This window comes from Bombus huntii, chromosome 6 (genome assembly GCF_024542735.1).
Source record: "Bombus huntii isolate Logan2020A chromosome 6, iyBomHunt1.1, whole genome shotgun sequence".
NCBI classification, from domain to species: Eukaryota; Metazoa; Arthropoda; class Insecta; order Hymenoptera; family Apidae; genus Bombus; species Bombus huntii.
This window is the reverse complement of record NC_066243.1, coordinates 16,995,216-17,007,536: the sequence shown is the minus strand read 5'-3', so window position 1 is coordinate 17,007,536 and position 12,321 is coordinate 16,995,216. Positions and strand designations below refer to the sequence as shown.

Here is a 12,321-nt window from a genome sequence, read left to right as displayed (position 1 = left end):
CTATGGCGGGGAGCTGCCAAGGGAAACTCTAGAATTCCGGTTTTTATGAGAATTGAAGATATTCATTGATTAATTAATAATTCTACACTGGCACTCGAGATTGATTAGATGCTTACGGAATTGAACGAAATCGATTTGTTAGCTTTCGATCGTTTAGAGATTTAATGTTATCATCGATGGCGTTTGAATTGGTCGAAAATACGATTGTCGAGGAAGATCGAAGAAACTGAAGAGTGTGAACTTTCGTGGAAATGTAATAGTGGTTTAAATATGTATATCGAGTTACTTCGATATTTGATATAGGATGTGTTAAATATGATAGATAGTTGATTATTTTAACGGATGATAAATTAGATTAAATTGAATTAACGGTTGAATCGACCGAAGTTAAATATGAAATTAAATTAAAACGTCAAATTATCTTAATGAGTGGACTTTAAGAACAACTTCAGAAATATTCACGAAGCGGAATACGTTGGAAGGTAGTAGAAAATAATCGTAGCGTGGACATAATCATCGTTAATCCCGTGTCTTAACTGGTATTTCAAAAGTTGCTCTTATAAGTTCTACGACTTCTATGAACGCACGTATACGTACGTTTTCTTTAGAATTAACCATAGAGATATACGTATTTACGTATAAAAGAAAAAGATACTTTCCACGATAGAAGTTTTAGCGCTTCCAAGTTTCGAAATATTTCTCAATCCACAACTTTTCCATCTAATTATCTCGGAAGTAAGCTTTTCTGGTAAATGAATTTAAAGGAACTTTAAAAGTATCAAAACTCACGTCCAAGTACTTTCAGTAATATTTGACAGGATGATTGATTTGAATAAAATTTCATCCCTCATAGATTTTCATTTTCAATCTATGAACGCTTCGATTGTTCGCGTAAAAATTACTCTATAAGCTGCTTCCTTATTACAATAACGTTACCTTGTTGCACGATCGACTGAAAAATATTTCTACTTGGAAGCAAAAGTATCCGACAAATTGCATCTTCGACCAAGACAGCGATTAACGCGATGTCACAGAATTCTTGTCAATTATGGCAGTAGGGTTTCCTTCAAACTCGTTGTTTAGGGAGGACATTTTTCACGCACATCTCGCTTGAATAATATTTGCTTCAAAAGCGAGGGGTTTTTTGGTGGAGACAAAGAACGATTCTCAATTTTCGTAAAAATCGCGGCAGAGTTCGAAATTTCCCTTCGCGCGTTATATTCCTGGCGGCCTCTAGTTACCTAGGTCAGACAAATGTCGGACTAGTCTCTAGACGCTAGTCTTTACGCTGTTGATTTGTTAAAATAAATGTTTATTTCGTAAAAAAAAAAAATAACGTGCTTGTCTTGCAATTATCTTGGCACTTGAAAATTTCCTTCCCTTCTTGGGCATCTTCCATATCTCTGTTGCCTTCATTCCTTGCCTTACATTTATCCTACGTTCTTTCTTTCTAATTGAAACATAAAACTAAGCTGATACGTTTTTGAAGTCACCGAACAATTCAGAATAAAATGCATTTCAACGTTTAAGTAGAATGATCACTAATCTCGCAACTGAGCAAAATTTTTGGTACTTTGACGGTTTATTATTCGACGAGATATTTTTCTTCTTTCTAAGATTTATTTATAGCTTCTGAGCTAAAAGCTTGCCAAAAATTATCATAGAAACCAATGGGAAATTTTTGAAACATTATGGAAGAAATATTTTATGATAAATTCACGAAGATCGAAAAACCAGAAAAATTGCTAGTTGGACCAAAAGTCGATGTACGACTTAGGCAAACGAAATCGAGAACTCATTCGTCGAGGCTGAATGATAACGACGGTTCGAACGATATCGAGGATGATTTGGCTGATAGGCGACATCTTCGAAGTCGAGGACGTGGCATTTCCGGTCAGCGTGACTGACAGAGACCCGATTTTCGTGTCAATGGAAACGGTATATTATGCTTTTTATCCTTAACCGTTACGATGAGATAGAAAGATATTGATTTTCTGTTGGGATTCTGAGGTAGCACAATGAAAATTTAAGTCTGAAGTTATAGTTTACAATTATAGGGTTCGATCTAAACGAAGATTAGCGAAACTTTACGTCATTTGCTATTTTAAAGCGAAATTATAACAATTTTTATGTCATTCGAGGTACTTCAAGATTCCACGAAGGCAATTAAACGTTAAATTGAAAATGCCTCTTACACAACTCCATTTATATTTTATATGAGCCGATCGGGGGATAAACAATTCGTATAATAGAAGTTTACCGATTCTCTTCGCTATCTATGGTTTTTTATTGATATAATAGACGTTCAGATATATTCAGTAGGAGTTTATTTAATCGGGCACTAATTAAGATTTCTTTACACTAAATGGAAATTTATTGTGCTTCTATCGCAACACTGGAGTATTCTTTCGATTATTACGAGGTTACAATTTCGTTTGATAGACGAACGTTATTTTCGTTCTATTTTTACTATCGTTGAGTAATTTCGGTTTATTTAGCCTCAATTAGAGGCCCATGATATGGCTGCTTTGGAATATCGATGAACTGTTGTTGCGATACATAAAATACGAATCTCGTTTATTAATACGTAGAATGTAACTTTCAGAAATAGCATATTAATAATTTTAATAACGGAATATTAATGGTATAGTTCCAATACTGGATAACATTTTACATCGTTTGACCTCGTCGATCTCTTACATCATCCACTACTTTATTTTCAGAAGAAGAATTATATATCTAATAATTTAACTATCTAATCAAACTAGTACATCAATTATTTTATCAGTTTAATGCCAAGAAACAGGAATAATGAGGCTGAAGCAAGTTGAAAGAACAAGAATTTCTTTTAACTATTCCTCTTTCCATTATATTAATTACTTACTATTTTATCAATTTGACAGCAAAGCACAAATTAAATTTGGAAGAATAAAGAACGAATGAATATTGAAGAAGCTACAGAAATAAAATAGCCTCGGTTTACAAAGTAAATCGCATCCAATTACCCAGACATCAGGCAACCGAGATAACTGGAGAGAAAAAAGAATTGTATGCCCTATTGTACAACGTAGCACGACAGCAGACTTGATACAAGCTTCTTCTATCTGTTTTATCGATCGCTATTATTTTCCAAGGTCTTAGAGGAGCTGCTGAAGAAGCTGAAAGTGGAACACGTTGTTTGGTGTAGGGACAAGGGAAACGTGTATTACGAGGTAAGAGAGTAACGCTAATTATTTCCATTTCCTATTACTCTCTGGCTTTATCTCTCTGGAAAGGTGATATTTCCTGCTACCAGCTGGGGAACCATGCGAGAATTGCCTCCACTGGCTCACGGAAATGGGCATCGGCGTGAAAATGAACTCCATAGTAAGGTGAATTAATGTCTTCGGTATTTCCCCTCCAGGAAGCTTTTCCAAATGTCTTCGTTCACCTTCCAACAATTTCCAGCGTAATTCCAACTCAGTGCACGTATAGCGGTATGTGCGGCGTTGGTGCTACACCCATCAAGGATGACTTAGCCAGAAGATTGTCGGATATATCTTCTTAACATTAAACCTACCGACACTTCGTGTATACCCTTTCTTACCGTCTGCGGTCAAAATAACCGATGATTAAAGAAGTAATAGTTTTTATGATTTAACTTAGACAATGGTTAATTTATAGCTAAATGTATATAAAATAATGAACTTACATAAAATTTCGTCCAAATTTACTTTTGTTTAACACTTTCGCTTCGCCGAAGTACTGTCACTGAACGGAAGCGCGCACAGTGTACGTGGTTGCTGTATATACGTTTTCCTAAGTCTCAAATAACATAAATTCTTGTAAGAACCGTATATGAAATATCGTTTCACTGTCAATGGATTTAACAGATTTTTTAGCACGAAACAGTATACGATCGTTTGGATGTTTGAAATATATTGCGTAAAACGTTTTGATGTTGTTTCAACAACAAGTAACTTTTAAGAAGTGATAAATCCAATATATCAATAAAATCGACAGAAAATGTTCTGCCGATAACGAAAAAATATATTATTGACTACAGATGGCACTGGTGTATGCCCGATATATGGGGTGCCGAATCCAGGATTCGTAGCTCGGATGGAAAAAATAAAGATTCGCGAAAAGTAATACGCGTCTTCTTTCAGGGGAAATTACAGGTCCCTCTGGATGGGTGTGTTATGGGCTTTACCATCGGACACAGGTGTAGTCGTGGCTTTGTTACAAGGAAGCAACGGTCCCCTAATCGGAGTTGCCATATCAGCTTCATTGCTACCACCAGTGGTAAACTGTGTAAGTAACGAACGATAAACCCACCGTAGATACCGTAAATATAGGGTGGAATAAATATGTGTACGAAGATCACGCGAAAAGAATATGATAAATCCATTTTTGTTGAGTTTCTCGCTCTTATATTACTTTGTGATTAACATGAAATTACTATTTTAATGTTAGTCTACGATACTAATCTATAATATTAATCACAATTAACATTCTTGATAGTTTCTAAATGTGTGAGAGGATAGTAAAACACATATTTAATCCGAAAATCAACTGGAAGGATAATTTTAACTAAGGATAATATTCTAATAAAAATGTTTAATTGCTCAATGTGCCACTTTTTATTTCAAAGTATCTTCTATTTATCGGTTATATTCACAATGTCCTAACTATCAATTTTCATTCAATTTTTACAATTGTAAGAAGTTCAAGCACTCCGGTCACCAATGATCACCGTGGCGTCACAGGAGAAATATGACCAACGTGGCAGTCAAAGTGTTAACGTAGAATTAGTGTCCATGATAATAAATTAATAATTTCTCGCCTATAAAAGAGATTCATTGACTCGTATTTCACCAGATTTTCTATAAATTATTTAAAAAGCTTCTTAACGATCGAGTCGAGAATTCACGTGTTTTTTCCGCTTATTTATTCACGATCCCGTAAATCGAAATACATATATCTCTATATCCGCGAAAGAGACATTGAAATTGGCCAGCTATCGACACGGGCAGACGGAATAATTCGCGAGGAAAGATAGATACGAAAAGAGGTATCGGCAGTCGTGCGGCGTTCTCATTCCATCAACAGTGATTAATGAATGGCAGTTAATCTGACCGTGGCAATCGATGAAATTTATTCCCGCAGGGTTTATTCTGGGCTCCCGGATGTATACGGCTAATCTATCGACCGATTAAAATGCCGCACATGAAAGGAGAATCGTACACAGACTACAACACCTCGTACGTTTATGTGTACACCGATTACCTGCCGGTTGAATTCGTCTGCAACGGAATAATCAGCGCGTGCTTGACCTTTGTTAACGTCATGTGCATCTTTATCACGGCCATCGTCGCGTTGAAGGTGAGCAAGGTCACGAAACAGCTGATTTCTCAAAGATAAAACACGAGAAATCGCCTCTCGCACGTGATGTCATTTTCCCAATAATTCCTCATATCACGATGTCATTGTCACGTGATTACGTAAGCAAATATAATGACGCTAGAGTGACATCTGTAGAGTAGATCTGCTGATTAATTCGCTAAAAGAAAATTTTGAAGGAATTAAGAAAAATTTGTTTCTATTAATTATTAATAATAGAAACATATTGGTCCTGATATCTTTATAAAAAGGACACGATGTACTAACCAAGTTTATCGAATAATATCTTAATTGTGCATTGTTTCTTAAAATTTCCACGTGATTCAGTGCTCTTTTTCGTTATTCTAATTTTGTAAGAATTATCAGTTTTAAAATTCGGAAATTCGTAAAACCATTGCTTTTGCTCGTGGTGTTCGACCGTTCGCTGAGAGACGCGATCGCGTGGAAGCGCGTCAACGGAAGTCGTAAATTCCCGTTACGATTATACAATCGATGCCACGAAACGATCGATTCCCTAATTCGTTTAGGATAATAGAGGTGGTTGAATCGATTATAACCTAAGTTAACAGGTTACAATTTACACTTTATTCCAACAACTTGTAGACGTAGACACGTTCGTTCGGTGCGTACAGATATGTCGGAGAAGCGTCAGGAATAGGGTTATGGGCCTTTTTCTAGATCTTCATTGGAATTGACCATCGCTGTGTTATAACGAAGGTACGGCCTGGTAATACGAGTATGGATACTACCGATTTGACAATCAACCGCGGTGGTTGGGCACTGGCGATACTAGTGACGTTGGTCTTAGGTTCGATAACGAATCCACTCTCTTCGTCGAGGAGATCGCAAGGAAGAATGAATTTTCGTCCCGATGATGCCACCGAGGAAAATATGATGGGGTGTGTCTAAGGACACGAGATCATCGGATTCGTCGAGTATAGCCGTCGTTCCGAAAGTAAAGGAAATTGACGTTGCTGTCAGTTGGTCAATTTGGGACAAAGGCTACCTGTCCGTTTGAACAACCTTAATTAGCAAAAACCCTAGGTTTTATAGTGGGTCCTCGGATTAACTACACTTGTGCCGTGTAGGTGCCTCAACATCTGGTATTCATTGTCCGAAGGATCCGTTGGAATGTTTTACTGTCAGGTACCTCTATGGGTATTTCTTTTAACGAGGGTCATACTATCGCTTCATATCTTTGTTAGATGAAGCGCCCGTCCCGTTGACCGCGGCTACGTTCGGCGGCTGATGGTCGCCTTGAGCCCAAGTTTATTATCACAAATCGCAAACAAGTACCATTGGGCAGAATGACGGCAAATTGTTTAATTACAACTGTAAGCTTTACTTACAATTTTAGGGATTTTCCCAAAGTTCCAGAGGGAAGGCTCCGGTGTCCTTTCATCTCCGACAGATATAAGTTAACCAAATGAATGATCTAAAGTAGATATAGACAGTGAAGAGATGTTGACTGATCTGAAGATGATGAACCAATCCAGAGATGTTGACTGATCTGACGATGGTAAACCAGTGAAGTTCGGTGACGATCCTGTCGCAGAGGAAAACTATTGCTGGGTGTTGGTCGCCCCACCACCGGTCACTCTCGGGTGGAAATGAATATGGAACAAACCCGACCTTCTGATTTTTTATCTGATGGAGCAATAACCATAAGGAACGTCTCGACTTGAATATATTTTATAACTATTAAGGGACCTAACGGTAAAATACAAATGCTTAGTTTTATTACAGTTCCTTGGGATTATTGCGGTCCGACTAATTATATTTGCACAGGTAGTGGCCGCCTCGAGGGATGCATTCCGGGTTACATACAGTGTCACCGGACGTAACATGTGGAAAATGCAAAATTTTGGTCATGCTTTTGTTTAATAAAAACACATTCAGCATTGTTTAATTAAATGGTGAAAAAGGCGTAGAATATCTCTTCTGAAAATAGATTTGTGGTTTCCGGTTATATTAAGGAAGTAGCCGCGCCATACACATCGACGCCAGAACTACGTCGCTTTTGGGAACACGATATCCGCTTGGTCCGTAATAAGAACATCTCGCGAGATAACAGCTTCCTGGACCCGAGGTAACTATAATGTTTCTGTTATAAAATTTATTGCTGTTGCTAGTTGAGTAGAAATAAGAAGAAAATCAAGGTAACTAAGAAGAAAATTAAAAGTTTCTAAAATCCTTTCATTGACATAAAAACATGATATGTTTTATATTTAATGTTTTATGGTATTTAACGCAAAATTAAAAAAAAAGAAATATTACCAGCTTTTACGATGGATTGAGCACAAAATATTCCGCAAGGTGCAGAGATCGAGTTATGGTCAACACCGTCCAGAAGAGGTAATTAAAATATTAGATATCTCGTAATTTATAGCGATACCTTATGCATGCGTAAATTTAAAAGCTATCTACCGCTTACGCAGTTTACACCAAAACTTGAACTTCCCGCTAGCAATGGAATACGTAGAATTAGAAATATTGAACAGAAGCCAGAGGCACCGCCCAGTGGCTTTAATCCACCAGAATGTTTGGGTAATTCTGGCAATATAAGTGAAGATTTGGCCGCACTCGATCGTATGATCACGTATCTTTTGGGACAATCGAGAAACGTCAGCTCTGGCCATTTGGATTCTTGGCACCGTTCCCATTGGACAAGTGCAAGAGGAGATTACAAACAATTACATAGCGCGCGCACCACTGTGGAAGAAGGCGTCGTTGGCTCTAACATCGATACAACGTCTCTTTAACCGCGCAGTTAAATAGATTGGTGTTGAAATTTGTGTATTGTAGATAGAATGAATATAAACGATACATATATTCCCCAGCGTAACACAAATTTTATTAAAGATATATGAGATTACTGCACTTCCATTATAACAGATTAAATAGCTTCGAAAATTGAAGTATAAGATCTTAATTTGTATTAATCTTCGATGGTTGATGGCTCGGTTCCAAAGTATCGGTCTCCAAAGTTACCGATTCCAGGCAATACGTAGAACTTCTCATTTATCACAGGATCTAAGGCGGACGTCACGATTTTTACGCGTGGAAATGCGTAAGCTATCGAGTGTACTCCTGATTCTGCCATAAGTAGAGATACGAGTAACACGTTCTCCTCAGCAACATCATGATCCAATAAAACTCTGATAGCCATAATGGCTGCTGCACCCGTTGCTACTGTTGCATCCATTAATATCACTTTGTAGTCTTTAATATCTTTTGGTAATCGAAGGTAATAAAGCTGAAGAAAATATTGATAATTTTTATGTCAATATTTAAATGATCGTGGCAAATTAGAAAAGTAAATTACATCATTTACCTCTGGTTCTCCAGTCTGTTGGTTGGTTTGTATAAGTATCTTTCCTATTCTAATATCTTTGCATACGTCCCTAACAGCTTGTTCCATAGTTTCGCCGGCACGCAAAATGGAAACACCGCATATCTTATCCGTAGCTGCGCGTTTTCCGTGATATAATACTCCTTGTGGTGTTTCTACTCTTACATCCTGTAAACACGTGTTTGTAAATGGCTATTAAAAGTCACGTTGCTCACATCTCACTAGCGTTGTGTATTAAAATTTACCTCGAAGGGTAGAAGAGATAACGCGTATTCAATAACCAAACGTATTAGACGTTTGGAATAAAATATAAATTCATCTCTGTATGTTTCTTTGTTTCTTATAAATGTGTGGAGACCCTTTATCTGTGGTGTATCTGGAAGCAGGTAGAGAGAAGATGGCAATGGCTGACCAATATAAGAATGAGCTAATTTTTCTCTGAGTTTGAAACCCCTCTAGAACAAGAAATGAACTAAAGTAAACATAATAAGAGAGAGCAAGATTTACGAAACCGATAATTTTACCAGTTGAAGCTGAGTATGTACGTGCTGTACAATGAGTTCTATCGCGACTTCGTTATCTCCGCCACGAGGTACGATAATATCCGCGTGAACCATGAATGGAGCTATATAATAATAAAAAGCGGGTTGTACCATAGTGCTATATTGCTTTAGCACACCCTCCAAGTCCCTCCCTCTTTGCGATATATCTCTACGCAATCTTCGAGCAAGCCTCACATCAGCATCAGTATCAACAAACACCTTCATGTCGCACATCTTGACCAATCGAATGAAGGAGATCAGTGGTAATTTGATTTTTACTTTCGTACCTTACTACTGTTATTCAAACCCACTCATTCTGTTTTCCTGACAATACATTGACTTACCTTCAAAACGTCGACATTGTAGAACGTCAATATTCCCTCAAATATAATCACATTGGCACCATACATTGTTTTCTTTAAAATAAAAAGCAAACATTATATGTACAAAGTATGTTTAACATTTATACACTTATCAATATTTACATACAGTTCTAGTTTCTCTGCGATGTGTTACAAAATTATAGATAGGAACCTCCACCATTCTACCTTCCTTTAAACGCTGTAGCGTTGTTTTAAGTAACTCAAAATCGAACGCGTCGGGATGATCGAAATTGTACTCGTTCCGCGCAGCCATGTCGTGTTGTTTTTCATTTAAAACCTATAAGAAAAATTGGATATACTATTTGCACTCTTCTTTATGCAATAATATTTATAACTTTCTCATACTTTGTAAAATGAATCCATGCTAAGAAGTGTTACCCAAGGTACATCTAGAGATTCTATAATTTTTGTTGCAACTGTGGTTTTTCCAGACGCACTGCCTCCACAAATACCTAAAACAAAACTATTAATAGCATTGTACATTCTTTCCCTTTAAAGTAATAAATATATTTTATGTTTCTATTACTAACCAATTACAAAAGGTTCTACTTGCTGACCAGCTGAATTGTACCATGGTGGTCTACCAGCTGTGTATATTGTTCTTGTTTTACTTCTAAGGATAGACTCTGCAGAAGTTTTTTTGCTAGACTGAGATAGACTAGTAGTACGTTGTCTTCTTGATCTTGGTGATCTCTGAGAACCTGTCATATAAACACAAATAGTTTCTATTAATTCATTTGAGAAATTACGCGAGGTTGCATCGTATTATTAATTACATTTCCAAAAAAATACATAAAAGTAAATAAAAATCAAAGAAAAAGGTTTCCTTTCGACTATTATGTAGGATAAGGGATAAAGGATAAAGGTACTTTTGAAGGCTTTAACTGTTTTCTTCAAATGACAAAAAGATTCTACTTCAGTAAACCATGTACATCCTGTTTGCCAAACGCAAGTACTCCATATCAATGACTCTGTAAATAATTGGTACATCGCTTATTTACTTCAAGAAATAAGTAAGATGTAAGAATACTCCAAGAAGTGATACATTGAGGAGAAAGTGTATGAAATCTCACCCGTGGAAGGTGGTCTTGGAGATTGTGGAGTAGGTGTCCCAATGTCAGAACGTCTGCAACGCTCAGCATCCTCGCACAACTCGTCAGCAAATAAAATTTCCTTCTCGTCGAAACACACTTCAGTATCGTCGCTAAAGCACAGTAAATTCAATGCATATTCGACTGGACAGACGAAACAGATGGTAAAATACTGTGGTTTACCTTTCAGAACTCGCTGAGCTTGGTGGATCAAAGTGTTGCATTTTAGCTGCCATATTCTTGATCACGTAGAAGAAAAATTACGTATTGTTACAATACGTTTTACCAAGCTTCTCTTCCTCATGCATCTGAATTTGTACTGACAGAAACTACAAACTACAAAGACAGGTAACGATAATGAAATCGTAGATATTTTTCATTGCCACCTATCGCTCGTGTTCCGAAGCAATTTTTCTATACTTATTACCCAGTAATGGGTATTTAAATATGAGTATTTATATATATACATATCCTTCTTAAATAATTTAATACAATAGTCTTTAAAATTTATAATTATATTTCTAATCCATTAATTAATTAAAGTGGTATTTATGAAGTTTTGTATGAATTTTGAATAACGTTTGACAAAGAGATAGAAACTCTTGTATGTATGTATATAGTAATATTGGTCCTGTTGAACCCATTACTACCCTTCATATACAGCATTCATCAACATATTTTCCCGCCTGATCCAAATGTTGAAAACCATGCGATAAAATATCTTAGTCATTAACAATATTCATCGATTTTTCAAGCAAAAATCGCTTAAAAGTAACTGTAAAGCATGTTCATTAGATAAAAAATTATATCGCATCGCAAAATATTCATAATGTATGATGCGCATCGATACGAAACGAACAAAGTACAGATGTATAAGCGTTAATGTGAAATCGATAAAAAAAAGTAATAACTAAACTGCAGATATTTATATAAAAATAGAAACTGTGAAAAACGCACAGAATATTTATGATATGTGAAAATATACAAACTATCTAAAGTAAGCCAGTATATTTAGAAAAAAGAATGATATTTAGAAATCGAAATAAATTTCTAAGTTCCACTTCTCTGATTGCGTTCAGAGAAACGTGAATTTACATAAACATCCGCAGTCTAGTAATAACTTTGTGCGTATGTGTCCCGTTAGTATCCAGGTGATTTAAAATTATTCTTGCGGTGGTGGTGACCTCCCGTGGTAGATGAAATATTCGCAATTGAACCCGGCAGAGTTTCGCGATTACCGCTAATTACTATAAAGATACAGTTGTACATATTACGGATTGTTGGTCGATTAATAAATCAGTAAGTTCTGTTCAGGCTTGTGACTGAAAGCAAAGTGCAAAGTTACCCCGATGCTTCTGCGTGCTGGTCTGTTGTGTGACGTCGTACTGTCTTTTAATAGTCAGCCCCTGTGACCGGTTTTTCCGTCGTTAACAAGACACCGTTGTACGTTGAGACGCGCCCTCGTCCGACCTTGAAACCTATAATCGTTCATAGCGTTCGATGTTCGAAACATCGTCTACAAAACTATTAATCGTGCTCCACAGGTTCGAATCTTTTTTGTTTTCTTCGGC

The 12,321-nt window shown here is 36.6% G+C and overlaps 1 protein-coding gene and 1 pseudogene across 2 annotated transcripts; one reads left to right on the top strand and one right to left on the bottom strand.

The window, feature by feature from the left end:
* Positions 1-25: 25 nt before the first annotated feature.
* LOC126866826 (uncharacterized) lies at positions 26-8,223 on the top strand (annotated as a pseudogene).
* On the bottom strand, positions 8,213-12,237 carry LOC126866264 (uridine-cytidine kinase-like 1). 2 transcript variants are annotated; one of them, XM_050619629.1, is made up of 11 exons: positions 12,096-12,237; positions 10,934-11,086; positions 10,733-10,863; positions 10,190-10,360; positions 10,005-10,111; positions 9,766-9,936; positions 9,621-9,692; positions 9,259-9,510; positions 8,980-9,189; positions 8,717-8,902; positions 8,213-8,638 (listed from the first exon to the last, which is right to left on the bottom strand). In XM_050619629.1, the coding sequence occupies exons 2-11, from the start codon at positions 10,984-10,986 to the stop codon at positions 8,321-8,323; spliced, it is 1,671 nt and encodes a 556-aa protein (XP_050475586.1). In that variant the 5' UTR covers positions 10,987-11,086; positions 12,096-12,237; the 3' UTR covers positions 8,213-8,320. The 2 variants fall into 2 exon arrangements, with proteins under 2 accessions (XP_050475586.1, XP_050475587.1); XM_050619630.1 differs by lacking the exons at positions 10,934-11,086; positions 12,096-12,237 and having other exon boundaries at positions 10,005-10,122.
* Positions 12,238-12,321: the final 84 nt, after the last annotated feature.